Source organism: Dipodomys ordii, unplaced genomic scaffold, assembly GCF_000151885.1.
Source record: "Dipodomys ordii isolate 6190 unplaced genomic scaffold, Dord_2.0 Scaffold64, whole genome shotgun sequence".
Taxonomy (NCBI): domain Eukaryota; kingdom Metazoa; phylum Chordata; class Mammalia; order Rodentia; family Heteromyidae; genus Dipodomys; species Dipodomys ordii.
This window is the reverse complement of record NW_012267280.1, coordinates 4,290,158-4,310,923: the sequence shown is the minus strand read 5'-3', so window position 1 is coordinate 4,310,923 and position 20,766 is coordinate 4,290,158. Positions and strand designations below refer to the sequence as shown.

At 56.4% G+C, this 20,766-nt stretch overlaps 2 protein-coding genes across 6 annotated transcripts in view; one reads left to right on the top strand and one right to left on the bottom strand.

Moving 5' to 3' along the window:
• Nucleotides 1-1,569: 1,569 nt before the first annotated feature.
• On the top strand, nucleotides 1,570-9,534 carry LOC105990431 (chromosome unknown open reading frame, human C19orf26). Its single transcript, XM_013022827.1, has 9 exons — nucleotides 1,570-1,722; nucleotides 1,817-1,956; nucleotides 2,041-2,105; nucleotides 2,481-2,625; nucleotides 2,811-2,982; nucleotides 3,180-3,320; nucleotides 3,863-4,073; nucleotides 6,421-6,601; nucleotides 7,377-9,534. The coding sequence occupies exons 1-9, from the start codon at nucleotides 1,633-1,635 to the stop codon at nucleotides 8,332-8,334; spliced, it is 2,103 nt and encodes a 700-aa protein (XP_012878281.1). The 5' UTR covers nucleotides 1,570-1,632; the 3' UTR covers nucleotides 8,335-9,534.
• A 102-nt stretch (nucleotides 9,535-9,636) lies between these two features.
• The window catches only part of Stk11 (serine/threonine kinase 11), a 28,043-nt gene continuing 16,913 nt past the window's right edge, over nucleotides 9,637-20,766 (bottom strand). Inside the window, exons 2-10 of one of the 5 annotated variants that reach the window (XR_001175308.1) lie at nucleotides 19,636-19,719; nucleotides 18,612-18,701; nucleotides 17,585-17,717; nucleotides 17,370-17,506; nucleotides 16,797-16,924; nucleotides 15,858-15,915; nucleotides 14,122-14,315; nucleotides 10,871-11,077; nucleotides 9,637-10,163 (exon numbers count right to left, since the gene is read on the bottom strand). Coding sequence is in view for 3 of the 5 variants with exons in the window: in XM_013022825.1 (XP_012878279.1) it covers nucleotides 10,886-11,082; nucleotides 14,122-14,315; nucleotides 15,858-15,915; nucleotides 16,797-16,924; nucleotides 17,370-17,506; nucleotides 17,585-17,717; nucleotides 18,612-18,701; nucleotides 19,636-19,719 (1,021 nt within the window). In the remaining 2 variants the exon portion in view is untranslated. Of the gene's footprint in view, nucleotides 10,170-10,870; nucleotides 11,083-13,383; nucleotides 13,844-14,121; nucleotides 14,316-15,857; nucleotides 15,916-16,796; nucleotides 16,925-17,369; nucleotides 17,507-17,584; nucleotides 17,718-18,611; nucleotides 18,702-19,635; nucleotides 19,720-20,766 lie in introns of those variants that run through there. The other 4 variants (XR_001175307.1, XM_013022825.1, XM_013022824.1 and 1 more) reach the window with 4 other exon arrangements.

Sequence of the window (20,766 nt, the reverse complement as noted above, 5' to 3'; positions counted from 1 at the left end):
CGGGGATGGCGGCGGGTTCCGGGGCCCGCCCTGGCCCCGCTGGACCAGCGGTCCTGCTGCTTTGCGCGCGGTTGCGCGTGCCCGCTGGGGAGGGCGCGGAGGAACCAGGCGGGCCTGGGGGGGGGGGAGGGAAGGCCTGCGCAGCTTTGCATCTTGTTCACGCTGTGGCAACCTCCGGATCCCCCCCTCCTGCCCCCCCACGTCGTTCCCTAGCCTCAGTTTACCCCGGTGAGAAGGGGCAAGGGCGATGGCGCGTCCATCTTCTTAGGGTTTGGATGAGCCTGGTATTGGGCTCTGGCTTTTCTCCCCATCTCCGGGCCAACTAGGGGGTCGTGGTGGGCACCGATGCTGGGAGCAGGTGTCTGCCCCACCCCCAGCAGCCCACCTGCCGCGTCCTGCATTTCCATCCTTCTTTGCAGTCTCCTCCCGTCTCCATCCCTACGCCTCTGCCCCACTCCCTTCCTCCTGAACTCATTTCCCGACCTACATAGGCGCCCCCCTCCCAGCCTCTCACCCGCAATGCTGAGGTTATCGTCTCTCGAGACACTCCTTCCCTTTCCGTGGGCCTCAGTCCCCACCCCACCCCCTTGCTGTCCAGCCCCAAACCTTTGGGGCTGATGATGCTGAAGCCTGCGCGCTCCTCGGCGTTCAGGAAGGGGTTCTCGGGAGCGCGCACACGCATTGCCAATTCGAGGATGTAGGCTATAGCGCCCTAGCCTCAGCCCCTCTGAGACTCCAGGGTTCAAAATAGCCGCAGGATAGATCAGGTACAGCTTTGAGCAGCTCCCTTCCCTGAGTGCTTCTTCCCTCACCTTCCCTCAGTCCCTGCCTCAGTTTCCCCCATACTTGGAGGCTGTCTAGGTCTGGCTGAGCACTAGCGGACAGGCGCAGCGCAGCAGCCATCTTGCTGTCGTCTTGGGGCGCCCCTGCAGGCAGCCTCCCCCGCGCCCTCTCCTCCCCCACCTTGCTCTGCCTGGCAACCCGCCCCCCAACGCGGCCTGCGCACTGTTGCCATGGGAACCAGATTCTTCAGGGCAGGAACAGATGCGCCTCTTTTGTCCTTTCCACTCCCACCAGCGTGGGCAGAGGGAGACCTTTACCTCCTGAGTCGTGACTTGGGGCCTACTGGCACAGCCCCTCCCACTCGTTTGGCTATGCACTTCCTCTGTCTTAATAGGACAATCCTTTTCTCTTCCTAATGGGTGAAAAAGAGGCATTTGGGGTACCTGGCTATCTCTTGATTGGCTACAAGTGGCCTCTCTGTTTCTCCAAGGGGTGCTTTCCCTTTCTTGGGCAGGGCTCCTGGCCCATGTTACCTTGCTAGGCCGGCCACACCGGCCGGGGAGGTGGTGGTGGTTAGAACACTCATGCACACACACACATACACACACAGGCACCTCCCTAGTGGTAAAGATGGCAAAATGGAAATCCCAGGAGAGAAGCTCTTCAACCCCCCCCCCCCATACTAGGTGCTCATGCTAGAGAGCAGGGTCCCACCTGTCCGTGAGTCACCGCTGGTGTGGGCTGCAGTTCCTGACAGGGAAGCTGGGGGGCTCATTTTTCAGAGGCTCCTGTGAGGGAGAGGACAGCCGGTGGCAGAGCAGAGCAGGCCCTGTCCTCTTCAGTGTCAAAATGCAGCCCACCGCCACCATGGCCACAGCCTCCACTACCACTGCCACCCTTGCCCTGACGACGTGGGACAACGTAACCATTCGCCCTACGGTGGGTGGCCTCTAGGATATGATGTGCCAGAGGGTGGGGTGGAAAAGTTAGCAAGATTAAGGATTTCCTGATGGCCCCCTATGTCTCCCCACAGGCTGAACCAGACCCCATCCTGGATAACTATGTACTCCTGGTGGTGGTGATGTCACTGTTCATTGGGGGCACTCTGGTCGTTCTGTCTGGTGTCCTGCTGCTGTGTAAACGCTGTTGGGAGGTCCACCAGCGCTTCAACAGGTACCAGGGACAGGGCTTCTTGAGCATGGGGTCAGAGACATTCTTAGGCTCCAGATGTCTCTCTCAACTGCTGTCCTTGCTCAGGGCCATGGATGAAGCAGAGAAGACCACTACCACCTACCTGGACAATGGTACCCACACTACCCAAGGTGAGGAGCCCACCCAAGCCCCACCACCCCATACGTCCATTTGTCCGACCGCCCGCCCACCCCTTGGCCACCTGCCCGCCCCCTGGGGCCGCCTGACCGTCTGTGTCTGTCTGTCTCCCCCACCAGACTGGGCGCTGCTCGATTCCGACTCATCTCTGTTTCCTTAACGCCCAGGCGTAGGTGCGCACAGGCGCGTGCTGAGCGAGTGAGTGTGTGAGCAGATGAGCGAGTGCCCACCGCCCCTCCCCCCCCCGCCCCGCCCAGTCCTGCGGTCACTCGGCCCCTCGCCCCTCCCCTATCCCTCCCTGCCCAGCGGCCTTCCCTGGATGAAGCGCGGCCCACCCGGGGCCCACCCTCTCTTGGCTCTCCTCGCAGACCCCGACTTCAGGGGGGAGGACCCCGAGGGCCAGGACGCAGAGACCGAGCGCTTCCTGTCCACCAGTTCCACCGGCCGTCGGGTCTCCTTCAACGAGGCCGCCCTCTTTGAACAGAGCCGGAAGGCGCAGGACAAGGGCCGCCGGTGAGGGGGTGGGGCATTGGGCTACAGTCCAGCAGAAGTTATGGCTACTCAGTGGCGGAGGCTGGGGTGACAGCAATGTCCCAAACAAGGACCTTGGCTCCTGCATCCAACGAGGTGGACAGCAGAGAGCAGGGTCAGAGCAGGAAGTTACACCAGTGGGCTGATGAGTGGGTATTCCCTTGTAGGTATACGCTGACAGAGGGGGACTTCCACCATCTCAAGAACGCCCGCCTCACCCACCTCCATCTGCCACCCTTGAAGATTGTCACCATCCATGAGTGTGATTCTGGTGAGGCCAGCTCAGCTGCTACGGCCCACCCGGCCATTACCCCTAAGGACAGCTTGGCCATTTTCCAGGTAAGATCCAGGGGCTACCAGCCAGCCCTGGTATTTGGTGGCTTGGGATTGGTTGGGCTGGACCCATCTTGAGGACAGGTGAGAGTCCTGGCTGGGGGTGGCTGGGGGGGCCAAGCCCAGCATGCCCCCTTCCCCCATCACCCACCCATGCTCTTTGACCTGTCACTGCTTCCTCCCCCATCGGCTCTGTCCCACAGCCCCCGGGGAAGGCCCTCACCGGCCGCTCCGTGGGCCCTAGCTCCGCCCTGCCAGGTGACCCCTACAACTCGGCCGCAGGCTCTGCTGACTTCTCAGAGATCAGCCCCTCGGCATCCAGCGACTCTGGGGAAGGCACCTCGGTGAGGCCTCCCCTGAGTTTCCCAGGGTGTACAGAGAATGTGGGGGGCTCCTTCCTTTCCTTCCCCGTGATCCAAGAGGGAGGTCAGCTTTTGGCTTCTGCTTACCCTGGCCCTCCTTTGACCTTTGGGTCCTTGAATATGGGATGTAGGATGGGCTTGAATCGTCGAAGGGCACCCTGGGCTTCAGTGGGTATTCAGGCTCCTGCCCACCACTCCCAGCCCAGGGAAGACAGCTCCCTTAGCACTAGTTCTTAGACCCTTTTATCTAGGGTCCTTCCCAAGGCAGAGACAGGGCTAGGGAGACCAGAGTTAGCTTGAGGGGGGCAGAGTGAGCTATCAGTGAAAAGACACCAGCCCTAGAGATTAGCATAGCCCATGGCCCACCAAGAGCCCCTGCTCCCCCTGTTCTCTCAGAGCAGCTCCTTCCTCTTTGCCCCAGTGGTGGGTCAAGGTGTTGTTGTGACTGTGACACCCTGGTTGGGGCTGGCTCACAGGGCCAAGGGAGGAGACTCTGCCTGAGAGCCATCCCTGTTTCCTCCCAGTTGGATGTGGTTGCCAGGGGCACCAAGGCTGGCGGGCCTGGGGCTGCAGTGGCATCTGGGGAGGCGGGCGCAGGTTCCGGGGCTGGCACCGTACTGCAGTTCCTCACTCGACTGCGCCGCCATGCCAGCCTGGATGGGGCCAGCCCCTACTTCAAGGTCAAGAAATGGAAGCTGGAGCCCAGCCAGCGGGCATCCAGTCTGGACACAAGAGGTAAGTCCACAGCTCCTGATTGGGGGGGGGGGAGGGGAGAGTGAGGCCCAAGGAGGTGTGGGGTGAGCCACCAGATGCTGCCCTGGGCAGTCACAGGTGGGAGGCTGTGAACCAGACAGGGTCTGTGTTCCCTGGACCACAGCCTGCTCGAAGCAGCAGCAGTGTTGGCCAGAGGCCTTGCAGCTGGTCAGGAAAACCCAGAGCCTTTCTCTAGATGAGCTGTCTAGGACCCCTATCCCGTGCATTCTGGTTGCATTTAAGCTACCTGGTCACTGGACTTCCTGGCTAGGACTCCACCTGTTACCCCCAAGGGCTGTGTGCACAGGCACTGGTTCTCATTCAGCCACAGCAGGGGCCTTCCCCTTCTCCCTGGATGACCTTGGCTAAAACCTTTAGTCTGTGTAAGCTTTGATTTCTCTGGTGGGATTACTGATTACTCTGGACTAGGCCAGGGTAACTTCTTGGGGCTGGGGGCAGGGGGAAGGAGGTGTCTTGAACTTAGGGCTTTACTCTCTCCCTTAGCTTTTTCATTCAAGGCTGCTACTCTCTCACTTGGTCCACCTCTACTTCCAGCTTTTTGCTAGTTAGCTGGAGATAAGAAATGAGATTTGTCTGCCTTGGCTGACTTCAAACTGGGATAATCAGATCTCAGTCTCCCTAGTAGCTAATATTAAAAGCATGAGCCATTGGCACCTTGCTTAGAACATTTTTTTGTTCTTATTTTGGCATTGGAGCTTGAACTCAGGGCCTGGGCACCATCCCTGAGCTTTTCTAGCACTCTACCAATTAGAACCATAGTGCCACTTTTGGTTTTCTGGTGGTTACCTGGAGATAAGTCTCACAGACTTTCCTGTCTGGGCTGGCTTTGAACCATGATACTCAGATCTCAGCCTCCTGAGTAGCTAGGATTACAGGCGTGAGCCACCTGTGCCCAGCTTTTTCCCGTAGCCTTTTCATTGAAGGGTGGCATTCTACTATTTGAGCCACAGCTCCACTCCTGTTGTTTTTGTGTGTGCTGGTCCTGGGGCTTGAACTCAGGGCCTGGGCACTCTCCCTGACCTTCTTTTGCTCAAGGCTAGAACTCTAGCACTTGAGCCACAGCTCCACATCCAGCTTTTTTCCTGCCCAGGCTGCCTTTGAATTGTGATCTCCCAATCTCAGTTTCCTGAGTAGTTAGGATTACAGGCATGAGCCATTGGTACAGGTGAACTGGGGCTTGAACTCAGGGCCTGGGCACTGCCCTTGGGATACTCTTGCTCAAGGCTAGAGCTCTACCACTTGAGCCACAATGTCACTTTTGGCTTTTTGAGTTTATGTGGTACTGAAGAATTGAACTCAGGGCTTCATGCATGCTAGGCAAACACTCTTACCACATTCCCAGCCCTGAACTTTTTTTTTTTAAGTAAGTTTCTAGGTAGTAGTATTTTTGGTTTTTGTAATCAGTCATTAACTCAAACTGCTATTTTAAGTAGGAAACACCTGTTCATATAGGTAAATAATGTATAGCTTTATTTACAAAGACAGGATCTACTTGGCTTGTGAGTAGCACCCTCCTGATCCTTCAGGACAGGGCTTCCTTATCTCCAGCCCGAAGCAGGGCCCTGTGGGGGTGAGGGAGAAGAAAAGGACCCCATCTATACACAGGCAGCAATCATCATTCCTGCTTAGGGAACCTCACTCACCTGGCCGGCCTGGGTGTCTACTGCCCTATGAAAGGTGGTTGTGGTGGCAGGTCACATTAGCAAAGGCCTCCAGACTTGACCTAGGGAATGGGTAATAGGTGTCAGAGAATGACTAGCTGGTGACAGTTTTAAGTGCCCACTGAGAAGAAGGCAGGAAAACACTTGCTCTAGTCACTAGTGGCTCCTAGCTGGGTTTTGAAAGGAAGCCCACTCTGCTGCCCTGTTCAATCTGGGAGACAGGTTCTGAGACAGCCTTGATCCTGGCTGTAATAATAGTCACAGCAGCTACACAGGTCCAGAACCTGTTTGCTCTGAAGCCTGCCTACACTGATGGCCTGGGGCCATGGGCAAGGGTGGGGCAGTCCCTCCCTCTGCGCATGCTCCTCCCCCCCTCCAGGGTGCAGCCTGAACTAGGTATCTTCTTTTCCTCCTAGTGCCCACCAGCCCTAGCTCTACTCTTCCACACTTGGAGATGGGCTAAGCCTGCTATCAGGTGTCTGTCTGGCCAGAACTACTCTGGGCACTACTTCACCTGGGGTCCCTCTGCCTTACTGTGCTCACCTGCACTTCAGCTTCCACGCTCCCCCAGTTCAAGTAGCAAGTCCAAGGCTTGGACTTGGATGTGTTAGAGAAGCACAGCAGGCTAATGACCTTCCCCTGCACAGGTTCCCCCAAGCGCCACCACTTCCAGCGGCAGCGGGCAGCCAGTGAAAGCATGGAGCAAGAGGGGGATGCCCCCCATGCCGACTTCATCCAGTACATTGCTGGAGCCGGAGATGCCATGGCCTTCCCACACCCCCGCCCCTTTCTGGCCAGCCCCACCAGCCCGCCCCCCGCTCTCGGCAGGTATTTTTCAGTAGATAGAGGTGCTAGGGGTGGGCCTGTGGGCCCCTTCCCTACTCCATTCCCCCTAGGTGGCCCAGGGAGCACCCTCCAGGCCCTGTGGACACGCCTCCCCCTGGCGGCCTGGGGGCCACCTCTCCAGCAAGGACCGGAGGAGGGAAGCAGGGAGACACTGGGTAAGGGTAGATGGGCAGGTGTGGTCCCAGACAAAGGCCCTAGGGCCCCTAGAATGAGACACCTGCCCAGGCCAGGCCACCATGGGCTAGTGCCCACCCTAGTGCTGCCACTTCAGCATAGATTCCACAGCCTTAAGGGCTCTTTGGTGGCCCCAGGCCCCCTCTCACCTGCCCACACTCCTGAAAGATGGGCAGTCCCTTCTCAGAAACTGCTATGACCCAAAGGCACTATCCTAAAGTCCCAAGCCCAAGCCAGTGGGATGAAGGCCTGGGAGGGGGAGAATAGCAAGGTGCCATTCAAGCTTGGGCAGCTCCAGCCTTATACATCTTTCAGTCTTGTCAGCCCATAACAGATGGGTAGGGGGCAGCCTGACTAGAGTCATAGTATCCCAGTCCATCCATCCCCTGTGGCATCCATGTCCAGGAAGCTAGAAAGAGGGGATGCTGTGGGTACAGCCAGCCATTACAGCCCCAGCACCTACTGGGGACTTGCACCAGCTTGGCAGACCAGTACAATCCTGAGGGTCGGTGATCCAAAGGTGGGTGGCCAGTGGGGAGGGGACGAGGCCGGCAAGCTCTGACAGCCACGGGGTGGCTTACAGGCTAGAGGCGGCCCAGGCGGCGGGAGGATTGAGCCCCGAGTCCCCCCCAGAGCGCAGCATCGGTTCGGGGCCTGAGCAGCAGCAGCAACAGCAAGAGTCGGACGCCGAGCAGACCCAGGCTAGCTATCGCGACCTATGGAGCCTGCGTGCCTCTCTTGAATTGCATGCAGCCACCGCCTCGGACCATAGCAGCAGTGGCAACGACCGTGACTCTGTGCGCAGCGGGGATAGCTCAGGCTCTGGAGGTGCGGCGCCCACCTTCCCACCGCCCTCACCACCCACGTCACGGCCCAAAGAGGGTGAAGGGCGTCGCCTATTGCAGATGGACAGTGGCTACGCCAGCATCGAGGGCCGAGGCGTGGGAGATGATGTGGTTGAGCCGCCCACTTTCCCTGTCCCACCACGCAGTCCACCCCGCAGCCCACGAGCTTGGCCACGTCGGCCCCGCCGCGACTACAGCATTGACGAGAAGACAGATGCGCTTTTCCATGAGTTTCTGCGCCATGACCCGCACTTTGATGACACCCCAGCCGCTATGCGACACCGCGCACGCGCACACCCGCATGCGCGCAAGCAGTGGCAACGTGGTCGGCAGCACAGTGACCCTGGGGGTGCACGTGCAGCTCCGCCCACTGGAGCCCCAGTTCCGCCTTCTGGTGTGCCTCGGCCAGCACGTGCACCCCTGCGCCGTGGTGACAGTGTCGACTGCCCACCAGATGGCCGAGCGCTGACCAGCACAGGGGACGACCCTGCCATCCCGGTCATCGAGGAGGAGCCGGGTGGGGGCTGCCCTGGAGCAGGCCTGTGCATGGAGCCCTCAGGGGCACTGCTGGACAAGCTAGCAGCTGGTCTCGAGGAAAGACTCTTTCCCACACACCTGGCAGCAGAGTCTGTGGCGGCAGCCCAGGCACTGGTTGTGGCTGCAGCCCCCACCTCCCCTGACCACAGTCCAGCCTAAGCCCTGTGCCCCCAACCCACCTCTCAGCAGCTTCTTCGGCCCCAGTGGAGCCGTGGCAGTGGCAGGGCGGGACGGACTGGACCTCGGGGCGAGCCGGTGCACACAGGAGAACTGCAAGGACCCTTCACCAGGCGCATGCACACAGCCCAGGCGCTTGAGCGGCCTCGGGTGCAAGGGCACAGTCCTGTGCCAGCCTCTGCGGCCCAAGTGAGTCCGCATACAGCCTTCCTGCTGACCTTGCACCCTCCTGGTGAGCACAAATACCACCAGGTCCTCTGGGTGCTTAGTGGGTCTCAGTGGCATCCTGAGGTGCGAAGCTCAAGACTCTGGCTTTGCTGGAGGGGGATTGCTAAGTTCTTATCAGGCTTCCAAGGACAGCATTTGATTGCCCTTGGTTCTAGGCAGCAAATGGCTGCCACACACACACACAGCACAAAATCTCAGGCTGTTGAGGACCAGGAGTCTTGAGGCATACACACATATCCCTTTGGGGGGGCTACTGAGCCTCAAAGAGGGGCACCAGCTGCCTGCTAGGTGCATGCATGGGCTTGCCAAGGCAGGGAACCCAAGAGGGAGATTGATGCCAACCACTGAAAGCTGTTTACCTCACTAATCCACGGTGTGTGTTCATGGCAGCCTGAGCCCCCTCCCACTCCGAGCAATAACCGTGTCTGCCACCGCCAATGCTGCTGCTGCTGCTGCTGCCACTATGGCCCCTATCTGGCCCTACAAGGAACCTCTGGGCCCTGGACACGGCTCCTCCCTGTGTGTATCTTGTGCCCACCCAATGCATGTGGACAGTGCCCTGTCCTTGACTCATCCCATCCCTTCTGTGAAGCCGCTGGGGCTAAGTGTTTCAAAGTGGATAAAACACAGCCCAGGCGGCAAGGCTTCAAGTTTCCCAAACTTTATTTATTGCCAAAAGATGGGGCAGCCCTTGCCCATAGCCAAGTGCCCATCCTGCCCCTTGAAGCTTTCTGCCTAATATGTAACCATCCAGTGATGGAAGTTTGTTGTGTATTTGTTTTCTTGTTGATTATAAGTATTTACTGCACATTTGCTGGTCTGGTTTTTCTTGTGATCAAAGACCACAAGTGGCCTTGGAGGGAGAAAGGGTCAGGGTGGGCCACTGGACCTCTAGGAGGCCAGATAAAGGTGGGGGTTCACCAAGGAGCTAGAGGCCCAGCTGAGCAGAGCAAGGAAGAATATCCACCTATAGAGGCACTGCATTTGGGGATCGCTGATTCATTCACCCACCCACCCGACTCCCAAACAGTTTCCAAACACCCTCACAGCCATAGCTCAAATCCACCTGTTTTATTAAAAAAAAAAAGGAAAAAAAAAAAAAAGGAACCAACCAAACAAAAACAAGGCAGCCAAGGCTCCCTCGAGCAGTTCTGCATGCAAGGCGGTTGACAGGAGGTCTGGTCTCCTCCAGCTGTCTGGCTGAGCATTCCCCACTTGTCAGCAGGTGTGAAGGCCCTAACAGCAATGAAGACCACCATGGAGGTGGTGGAGAGCCAGTAGTCTAAACATAAAGTGCATCTCGGAGGCCAGGCTTCCCCCTCCCCTGCGTAGGAAAGGCTCCTCACAGGACTGCAGGGTCAAGTCCTGTCCACTGTGGGGGGGTGCTGTGCGCCGGCAGCTGAGGGTTGGGCTGGGCCTGGGTCTCTGTTGCGCCCCTGCCTGACCCTTGTGCTCCTGAAGTCCTGAGCAGTCAGCACAGAGGCATGGTGGCCACCTTCGAAGGTGGGCGGTGGGCCAAGAGCCTGCAGGAAGACTGAGGAGGGCCTGGGTGGTGGCACCTGGTGGGGAGTCCTGGCGATAGGCTGCAGGTATGAGGACAGAGACAGGTCACTCTGGGACTCTCAACCTCTGTCCTGGAGGAGCTAAGACCTGGGTAATAGGAGCTGTCAAGCTCCTGGACCCCATTGGGTAGGACATCAGGGAGGCCAGAGTCAAGTGACTGGCAGCCGCTGCCTGCCAGCCTGGCTCTTGATACAGGTGACCACCATAGGCCTGTGTGTACTACAAGGATGTGGGCCCCACAACCAGGAAAAAGGATTTGGTTGGGCATGGTTTCAAACTACTTCCTGCTCTCTGGAGGGACAGGCACATAGGAAGGGCTAACAGGACAGGGATCCAGCATGACTCAGTCCCACCAGACCCCAGTGGACAGGCAGCTCTCCAAGAATAGCCAGGAAGAGCTGCTGCCACCTGCCACCCACACAACTCTCTCCTGGGGCATATGAGGCACTGGTGTGGCTGGATGAGGTAGATCCCATTAGCCACGATTGGGCTGTTAATGAAGGGCAAGCCACAGTAGAGCCCTGCTATGGGTTTTGTAGATTTAAATGACTATGGTCACTCCCTCTCAGGCCTGGCCTCAGGGCTGTGAGCTGGTGAGTCTAGGTCAGGGTAGACACTACCTCTGCAAAAGGGATGCTCACCAACAACACAGGCCTGGAATCTGCGTGTGTACCCCAGGAGGCACTAGGGCCCAGTGTTGTTTTCCCCCCACTAGGCCCATGCCCACCTGCAGGCGGCACCCTCACTGTTGCTTGCAGGCTGATAGCCGTCGGATCTTGCTGCTGGCACAGGCCTTACGGGCAGAGTAGGTGGCACCAGTCCGGCACTCGGCCTTCGACTTGCTGCTCAGTTGTGCAGACTCTGTGCCATTCATGCACACAGCCTTGGGCAGACTGTGGCTCTGTCCATTCTGACTGGCCTCCTCCTCCAGGACCTGTCCTAGGAGGAAGAGGGCAAGGACAACCTGAGCCCAAGGAACAGTGCCACTCAGAGCCCCTGGCCTGGTTTTGCCCCCCTCCGGACCCCACTCCCGCCAAGCCCAAATATCCCAGATCCTCTCCATCCTCAGGTGCTGTCTCTTAGCAGCTCCAGGATGACCCTCTATCCAGCCAGGCCAGGTTCTTCCCACAACAGCCTGAGGAAACCCCCTCTGCAGACCATGTGCAGCACCCGCCTGGGCCCCCAGGTGGTACTGTATGGGTCTTGTCTTCAGGTACTGCAATGCAGTAGAGGGAAAGCTGCAGGCACCATTGGCCTGTTCTGGTGTGTGCCATGGGTATCTATGCCTGTGGTGGGCCTGGGCCACCTGCATGCCCTCCAACCTGGTACACAGGACACGGAATCTCACCTTAGATAGGGTACAGGAGAAGCTGGGCTCCACATGCCCAGCACAGGTCCCCTGGGGATGAAGTACTTGCTTGACCTGTGTATCAACAGGGCCTTCTACCCAGCCTCCACAGCCACCAACCCTGCCTAATATCCTGGGTCCCTGGCTCACCCTGCCTGGCTGGACCCTGTCTTCACATTGGTTGTAAGGAAATGGCAGGATATTCTCTAGAAAGTCTATCAGGCAGGGGGTGAGGGGTGGCTGGGAATGTGGCTCAGTGGTAAAATGTTTGCCTCAAATGCATGAGGCCCTGGTTCAATTCCTCCGTACCACATAAACAGAAAAAGCTGGAAGTGGTGGTGTGGCTCAAGTTGTATAGCACTAGCCTTGAGCTGAAGAGCTCAGGGACAGCACCCAGGCCCAGAGTTCAAGACCCACAACTGACAAAAAGAGAAAGAAAGAGAAAGAAAAAAGAAAGAAAGAGAGAGGGGGGAGGAAGGGAGGGAAGGAAAAGAAAAGAAAGTAAGTCTATCAGGCAGGAGACACAGTTGTGACATCCCATAAGCCACTCCACCTCCAGCTCTTGGGCCCAATACACAGCCATGCCTGGGAGGGATCAATGCCTCCTAACTCAGCAGCTTCCAGAACTTGCCATGCACCCACCTTGTGCACAGACCATGTCTGTGTAGAAAGACAGCTTTGGTAATGAGGCATCACCTCATCTTCGATTTGGGCTGAGCTAGTGTGCATGAAAGTCAAACACCAGGATAGGATAAACCCCACAGCTGGTCTCTTCAGGCCTGAGCTCCACCCAGGGGTGGAGTCCCTTGTCCTGCCTGAAAACCTTGACCCTACCTTATGGCTTGTCCTTGAGGACATAAGAAGCCAAAATGAACCCATCCCCAGTGGGGCAGTTGAGCTACCCCATATGAGCACCACCATAGCTATGAGGAGCACCTAAGAGGACCAGCTGACCCAGTCAATAAGGCACCTGATAGCTTCAATGTCTCTAGAGCCAATCTGGCACCCCTGCAACCAAGTGGGGAGGAAGATTTCCATTTGAATTAAGGGACCAGACCTGACCATCCCTGCATGGCTCACCTTCTTCAAGTTAAAGCAGGCTGGAGGAACCTGGGGACTGAAGGGTCCTAGGCAGAAACAGTGTCCTTGCAAACAAACGTATATCAAGCCAGAGGCTTGTTGCTAGGTACCCTGTACCAGCTCCCATCTCAAGGGGCCTAGCTTATAGGAAACGAAGGGGAAGTGGGAGATACCTCAGAGGTATCATGTGTCTAACCTAGCACAGAATACCCGGGCCCCTGACAGGTATCCTCATGATCTGAGAGGCAGCCCTTCCCCCCCACTTTATGAAAAGACAGGTGTGGATCTCAGACCTAAGGCCTGCCTGTAACCAGGGCCTGTGCTACATGCCAGAGCAGACATGTTCTAGCACAGCCCTATCATGCATGCCTGCCCCCATGACCCCAAGGAAATGGCTGGCAACCATCTGATAGGAGCCCAGGAAGGGCCTGGAATGTCCTCATAGTCTCAGGGGCCTGCCTCTGCCTGCTTTAGGGCTCAGTTCTGCCCTACACTGGGGCGCCTACCCAACTTGCCCTCCTAAGAAATGGTAGCTATTGGGCTGGGAAGGTGGCTCAGTGGTAGAGCGCTTGCCTTGCATGCATGAGGCCCTGGGTTCGATTCCTCAGCACCACATAAGCAAAAAGAAAAAAGCCGGAAGTGGTGCTGTGGCTCAAGTGGTTAGAGCGCTAGCCTTGAGCTGAAAAGCTGAGGGACAGCGCCCAGAGTTCAGGCCCCACGACTGACCAAAAAAAAAAAAAAAAAAAAAAAAAAGAGATGGTAGCTATCAAGAGCTCCACCACTCAAGGAGACTGAGGGGCCCAGACGCTGCTGGGCTGCCAAGCTGGCTTGAAGGACACAGAACACTGGGATCCCCAGGGCCTAGGACATTCTGGCACCCTTCCCTAGCCAATGACCACCTCCCACACCTTGGCTCACAGCTCCCACCCTTCCTGTTCAGCTCGCCTTCGCAGGCTCTTTCAGTCCTGCTCTGGGTAACAGCCCCATGTAGGACTTTGGGGAAGGTCCCAGGCTGTAGCAAACATCCACCTGGAGACACACAGCGGGGCAAAGCTTTATAGCAGAAGGACAGCAGGACCACTGCGGGGAGGGGGAGAGTGTGTGTGTGCCAATGGGTGGTGGCCCGATTGCTCTATACTAAGGCCTCGAGCTCCTCCTCAGGCACCACTGCAGTGCCTGCCGCCTCAGCTTCCTCTCCAGAAAGGTCTGCACCCTGGCTCTTCTGCGCGAATCTCTCCTCGCTAAGCCCTGCCTCAGATGTCTCCTCGCCACCTGGGGAAGTAAGGGCAACACATGGTCAGGGCAAAGGGGCGGGAGGGAGGGCCTCTGGACCCTCTCACAGGTCTGGCTGAGGGCCCTGCACCTGTTCACTATCCAGCAGGAGTGAGAAAGAAGCTGGATTCTGGGCAGCACCTGGAGTTGGATGCCTAGGAAGCCCTCCCAGCCAGACCAGCCCCTAATGGGCTGGAGCCTGCAAGGACAATCTACTACGAGGTTGGGGCCTGCTCCAAGGATATCGGGGCCCATGACTGCAGCTTCTGCCGGCTCACCAGGCACAGTGAAGTCCTGGGTATATATGATGCCATCCTCGATGTCAAAGAGGTCGTCGTCCTCATCCTCGGCACGGCCATGCAGGTCCTCTAGGTAAGGTACCACTGTCATGCTGCGCCACCGGTCCTTGGTGTCTGGGCTCGGTGGGATGGGCACAAGTGCCTCTGCCAGAGGGTGTTTCTTCCGGAACCAACTACAAAAGCCCAGATGTAGTGATGCATATCAGAAAGGCTCCTGGGTGACCGTTGGGGCCCACTGCTCATGTAGGAGCCAGGAACCATGCTACACACCAGGGTGGCTATGACTAGAATACTGGACCCCGTTTGGCTGCTGATATCCTTCAGCCATACTCAAGTTCTATCTCTACTGCAATAGGGCGTCTGGACAGACAAGATTGTCTCTGGCCTGGAAAACCCAAGGCTGGGCAGGGTGAGGGCCATCTTCAGGAGCTGGACACCTAGGCTGTGAGCATGTGGCCTCAGGAGGACCTGTTCTAACTCCTCACATCTATATAAATGCTAGAAACCTTAATTGTAACTACTGATATAAGCCCATGGGCTCTGTGGGCTGTCTGTGGATACCCAGGGCTCAACTCTTGCTGGCAGGTGGCAGGGTGTGAATGATCTGCTGGAAGCCCTTCCCTCAGGAGGGCGGGGGGCAGACTCCACCCAGGAAAAGGGCAAGCCCTGGGCCTGAGTATGTACATCTTGAGCCTGGCCCCCAAAGTGCCCAAGGGCTGTCTACAGGCACTGAAAACCTGCAAGCAGCTCCAGCACTCCCTCCAACACACCGATTCCATCAGTTCAAAGCCCTGACCTCTGAGGACACAGGGCTCCTGCCAGCTGAGGTTGGGAGTGTCAATGAAGGATGGGTACAACAGTGCTTACCCCAGCATTATCTGAGGAAGCTTGGGGAGTCCCACACACCTAACCCTCAATGAATGACTGTCCACTTACTTGGAATTTCCATTGGGAGCCATTCAGCTGTGCCCTAATGTTCACTCATAGCCCTCGGAGCTACAGCAAGGCCCTTGACCTGTACACAGTCATCCCAAATTCCCAAACACAGCCCTGCCCAGCTTTCCAGACCCCAAGATGCACACTGGTGCCATTCTTTTGTTGGTGGTGGTGATGGTGGTGGTTGTGGGGCTTGAACTCTGGGCCTGGGTGCTTTCCCTGAGCTCTTCAGTTCAAGGCAAGTGCTCTACCACTTGAGCCACAGTGCCATTTCGGTTTTCTGGTGGTTAATTGGAGATGAGTCTCATGGACTTTCCTGCCCAGGCTGGCTTTGACCCACAATCCTCAGAGCTCAACCTCCTGAATAGCTAGGATTACAAATATGAGTCCCCGCACCTGGCATGCTGGTGCCATTCTTGCCTCTGGATTTGGGGTACATGAGCCCAGGATTGGGGAGGCAGCACCAGCAGGGTCCTTTCATCCCTGCCTGCCCTCTACTCTTCCCACTTTGGGCTTGGATGTCCAGACATATGGCTGGCACTGTTAGAAGACATAGGGGGGAAGAAAGGAAGGCACACTCTGCATGCACCCACCAAAATCCTAAGATATTTGGGGCTTACACAGGCAAGCAATGGACACTGCCTATATCCCCCATACAGGCACTATGGATCTGAACAAGATGTGGCCAGAGACCCACCTTCCATTAGTCCCCCTTAGTCAATGCTACCCAGTTGGACCATTGTTCCTGCAAACTGAGAGCGGAGGGCGAGGACACACACCTGTGCTGCCTGATCTGCTGTATGGAGAACCTCTTGGCCGGCTCATACTCCAGCATCCCTGTGGAGAGCAGCAGGACTGGGTTAGCACCACATTCAGGCCCCCAGCTCCCATCCCTTTAGTGGTTATCCCACCTCTGCTTTCAACATGCCACCCTTCAAAAGGACAACCCTGCCCACGGGACTGGACAGCTAGGGACAGCTAACCATCTGTCCATATCCCATATTCCTAAAGCACCAGTACACTTCCAGCCTGGCCTCTACTGGAGCAGGGTGGCTGGTGCAAAAGAGGCCAAGGAATGCAGCACTGAGAAGCCCTTCAGACCCTGCAGGAACACCAAGGAAACTGAGTGTGAAAGACCTAATGTAGGGGCTGGGAAGGTGGCTCAGTGGTAGAGTGCTTGCCTCTCATGCATGAGGTCCTGGGTTCGATTCCTCAGCACCACATAAACAGAAAAAGCCAGAAGTGGCGCTGTGGCTCAAGTGGTAGAGCGCTAGCCTTGAGCTGAAGAGCTGAGGGACAGCACCCAGGCCCAGAGTTCAGGCCCCACGACTGGCAAAAAAAAGACCTAATGTAGCAGGCAGAGCAGCCAATGCCTCCAGAGGCTCTGCCCTGAGATTGAGGCCCCAGAGTAGGCAGCAGAGCTGGAACAACCAGCTCTGCACACACAGGGGTGCCAGGCTTGCAGGTGGGCTTACCAACCCACCCCTGCTACTGTCCATGCCCAACTGGGAGCCAAGTCACTCTGCAGCAAGGCCACAGGGGATGCTGTATGACAGCAGAACGGCAAAAAGGGCAATGGTGGGAAACATCAGGATCCTAGCCACTTGCTGGGATTATCGTGAGGCCTTTGCTTCTAACTGCTATCACCAGCAGCACACCATACTCCTGATGCATACAACTGAGACCCATGCTGGGCCATAGGCCAGCAAGAATCTCACCTTTGAGTAGGTCGGAGAGTGGGGGGCCACAGTCGCCCGGGATTGTGAAGTCCCCTTTCCCGATGTTTTCAAATAGCTTGTAGATGTTATCTCCCTCGAAGGGGTACAGGCCCGTTGTGATGTTGTAACTTCATGCCCAAGGGGAAAGAGGAGGGGGTCAGAAGTTAGCAGCACGCTTGAGTTCCCTAGTGTAGCTGTCAGCCGGGTCCTTGTAGACTCTGAGACAGGCCAGTTTCCCAGAAGCAGGAAATCGCTCAGGAGGAAAGTGTCCCTTAGATCCACTGGAACAATACCCTTTACTAAAGCCACCCTCCCTGGATGACTCTTTTTTTTTGGGGGGGGGGAATAGTAGGAATTGGTAGGTTGTGGTGTTACATGTCCTTGAATATAGCAAATCACGTGGGGCCACACACCCACAAGTGGCATGGCTCAGCAAAATGACTGGACACCCACCCTGTGGCTTTAGGCTCTGAACTGCTGGCCACATCAGTGGGGCCTATAGGCACCAGAGAAACATGGTACTCCCTTGGGCCACATTCACTGCATGTTGGGACCGGGGTCCAGGGCACTTACAGCGTGACCCCGGCTGACCAGATGTCCACCTTGAACCCAGAGAAGGTGTCCAGGCCATTGGCGATCTCAGGAGGCTGGAACGCCGGGGAGCCTTGGCTTGTCCGGCAGGTGTCATCAGCGGCAAATGGGTGCAGGGCCTGCGGCAGTGCCATGCGGCCCTCAGGGAGCGCCCAGGAGGGCCCACACCCTGAGACCCCCGAGGGACAGGCGCCTACCTCGGCAACGCCCAGGTCGGAGATCTTGAGCGTGCCGCTGGTGGTGAGCAGCAGGTTACCAGGCTTGATGTCCTTGTGCACTATACCTTGGCTATGCAGGTATTCCAGGCCATCAATGAGCTGACAGAAGTACCTACAAGTGAGGCACACCTGTGTCCGGGCCCTGCTCTGACTTCCCAGCCTCCCAGGGCCCCTCTGTGCAAAAGCTGCTCAAGACAAGTTCTTCTAAATGAGCCTCACAAGCAGCCATGGGGGGCAGTCATTTGAGGTCCAGACAAACAGGTCAAGGCTGGGCCCCACTTGGGAACCACAAAGGGTCACTGGCCAAGGTGGAGCCCCTACTTATGGCCAAGACTGAGATCACTGTTGCCAAACAGGAGCCCCTATAACCTCACTTCTCCCTTAAATGGACCACATGAACCTTATAGTCTCCCCTAGAACAGTGAGCCCATTCCCATCTCCCAGACAGTCAACCCCAGGTCCCAACTGCTGCACTTAAGAGGGCTGCTCAGGGCACTGCCAAGGAATTCCCAACAACCAGCAGGTCATACCAAACCACAGCAGCTTCCCTCAAGGCAGTACGTACACAGGGCCTGACAGGTGGGAAGGGCTCTGCATGGTTGAACTATGGGTACTGGACACAGGGTACTACTTTCAATTTGCTTTAAAACCAGGTGCCAGTGGCTCACACATATAATCCAATTACTCAGGAGTCTGAGATCTGGAGGATCAAGGTTCAAATCAGCCCAAGCTGAAAAATCTCCAGGACTCCATTTCCAAATAACCAGCAAAATATCAAGCTGGAGATAAGGCTCAAGTGGTAAAGAATGCCAGCCATGAATAAGAAAGCTGAGTGGGAGTGCAAGGCCCTGAGTTCAAGTCCAAGAACCAGCACACACACAACAATTTTAAAAACACCTGGGCTTTACATAGATGACCATCAAAAACCAGTGTGAACGTGGGCTGGCTTACCCAAGGCCTGGTGGCCCTTGTGGGTAGCTTGGCCCTCGGGTCCAGCCCCACTCACCCGTGGGCCTGGCACACGGGGAACCGCTTCTCAGGCACGCTGTCCAGCATCTCCTGCATACCACACACACAGTACTCCATCACCATATACGTGGGGTGCTAAGGAAATATGGCTCCACGGGCAATGCCACCCTGCTCCACAGACCAAATCCTGGGAGCTTTGGCAGTGCCACATAGGAGAGATAGCCTGCCACCTGTGTCCTAGAGAGGCCCTGGAGCAAGCCAGCATGCCTGGGGCAGAGTATAAAGTTCTGAGAGACCAAGGCCCCTCATGACCACACCCTACCTACTCAGAAGGGCCATCTCTGGGCAGCGCTGGGCCTACACATGGACCACAACTGGACTTGCTAGTTCAGGCTTGCTTTGGCAAAAAAAAAAAAACAACCCAGTCCTGCAGGGAGGCTTCAGCAACTCCTACAAAGGAGAAAGTCTCCATTCCCTGGGACTCAAGGTCAGACTATGACACACTTTGCTTGATACCCCACAAATAATCTCAACTTCACGGCCCAGGATATACCCAACAAATGGGTTCAGGGTTCCACAATTGCAACCAGGACAGGTCCCATGAGCCTAGAGTACCAGAGCGCCCCTTCCACAACCAGGGCCAGATGTGAAGACCATGAGGTGGGATTCTCCTTTGCAGGCCAGGCTCTGGTAACATGTGGTGGCCCCTCCCTGAGCTGTGAGATTCCACTAGGAATCCCTACATTGAGGTGCTAACCAAATTACATATATAGGGATAGCTAGAAACAAATGTATACAATGTGCCAGGCTTTGACTACAACCCAAAAGAGTGGACACCCAGGCTAAGGTTGCCACTCAGTGTCCTGGCCCTGCGTGGATGAGAAGATGGCCCACAGAGGAGGCCCCTATAGCTCACTGGCCCAAGACAGCTGAGGGATCTGACAAGGGATGCACTCAAGATGCCTGCAGGGCTGTATGGTGACTGACCGGGAAGGCGAGGCCTTCATCTGCTCTCTACTCCCTGGAGCCCACCTGCCGCCACCCACCCTGGGAAAGGATATATCTTTTGCTTCTCCTCATTGTACAGCACATCCACCAGCTGGATGACATTCCTGTGTCTCAGCCGCCTCAAGAGTTGGATCTCCCTAGAACAGAGAAGACAAGGTATCAGTAGACCCCAGTGCAGGTGCACCAAGTAGCACCAGGGGAACCCACTCTGCAAATGAATGAGAGAGCCCTACACCATAGGCACAGGAGGGGCTGCAGATGGCATGAATGGGAAGGAGGCTAAATGCCCTGCTCCTTTCCAAAGGAAAGATGGTTTCAAGTCGTATCCTGGTGGTCCTGGCCAGCTGAGGTGCCAGCAGCAGCCTAGGGGCCTAGGCAGTGGGGCTGGGTGTCACCACTGGGGACCACACACCACAACAGTGGCCCTGAGGCAGCCAGCAGTGCAGACAGATTAAGGAGGATCACAGCACCGCCTGTGCAGGTTTATGGGGTGCCCCTCCCAGTGAGCAGCTCCACTAAGGGCCATGGTAAATCCGTTCCATGGCCAGGAGGAGCTCAGACTGTGACAAGACCATCAAGTCATTTTAAACGAATAATGAACCATGTTCTTTCACGTAGACTAAGCACACTACAGTGCACAGAGCTGTGGCTACATTCTATGCAAGGCCAGGCTCTCCGATGTCTCCCCTAAAGACTTGCCTCCTACCTCACTATTTTTCCCAGTATTCTGTAAAACCTGGACATCCCAGGTGAACCCTACTGGGGCTGTGTCCAAAGACACAGTGTTGGGGAAAAGGAGCCACATGAGATATAGATACCATGATAGGCACTGACCACCCACAAAGGTCACTCACTGTAGGCCAGATGGACGCCGGCAGTCTAGTCAGGGAGGCTTCATTTCAAAGTCTGAACAGCAAGGAGTCCTCATACCCACACATTAGAATACAGTATCTGTGACCCAGAAATTCTACTCCCGGTGGGGGGGCAGGTATGAGATGGGAAGGGATGGGAAGGGGAAACAAAGGAGGAGGCAACAATGCTTGATAAGAAATGTACTCATTACCTTGCTCATGCAACCCCTCTGTACGGTATTTTCACAATAAAAATTTAAAAAAGAAATTCTACTCCCAAGTACTTGCCCAAGAAACCCAACAAAACATCTATTCTTTTTTTTTTTTTTTTTT

Excerpts from the sequence above, each read along its gene's own strand:
- LOC105990431 (XM_013022827.1), top strand. The coding sequence starts at position 1,633 with ATGCAGCCCACCGCCACCATGGCCACAGCCTCCACTACCACTGCCACC. Across the intron at positions 2,983-3,179 it reads ACAGCTTGGCCATTTTCCAG|CCCCCGGGGAAGGCCCTCAC; the intron begins GTAAGATCCAGG and ends TCTGTCCCACAG. Across the intron at positions 6,602-7,376 it reads CCGCCCCCCGCTCTCGGCAG|GCTAGAGGCGGCCCAGGCGG; the intron begins GTATTTTTCAGT and ends GGTGGCTTACAG.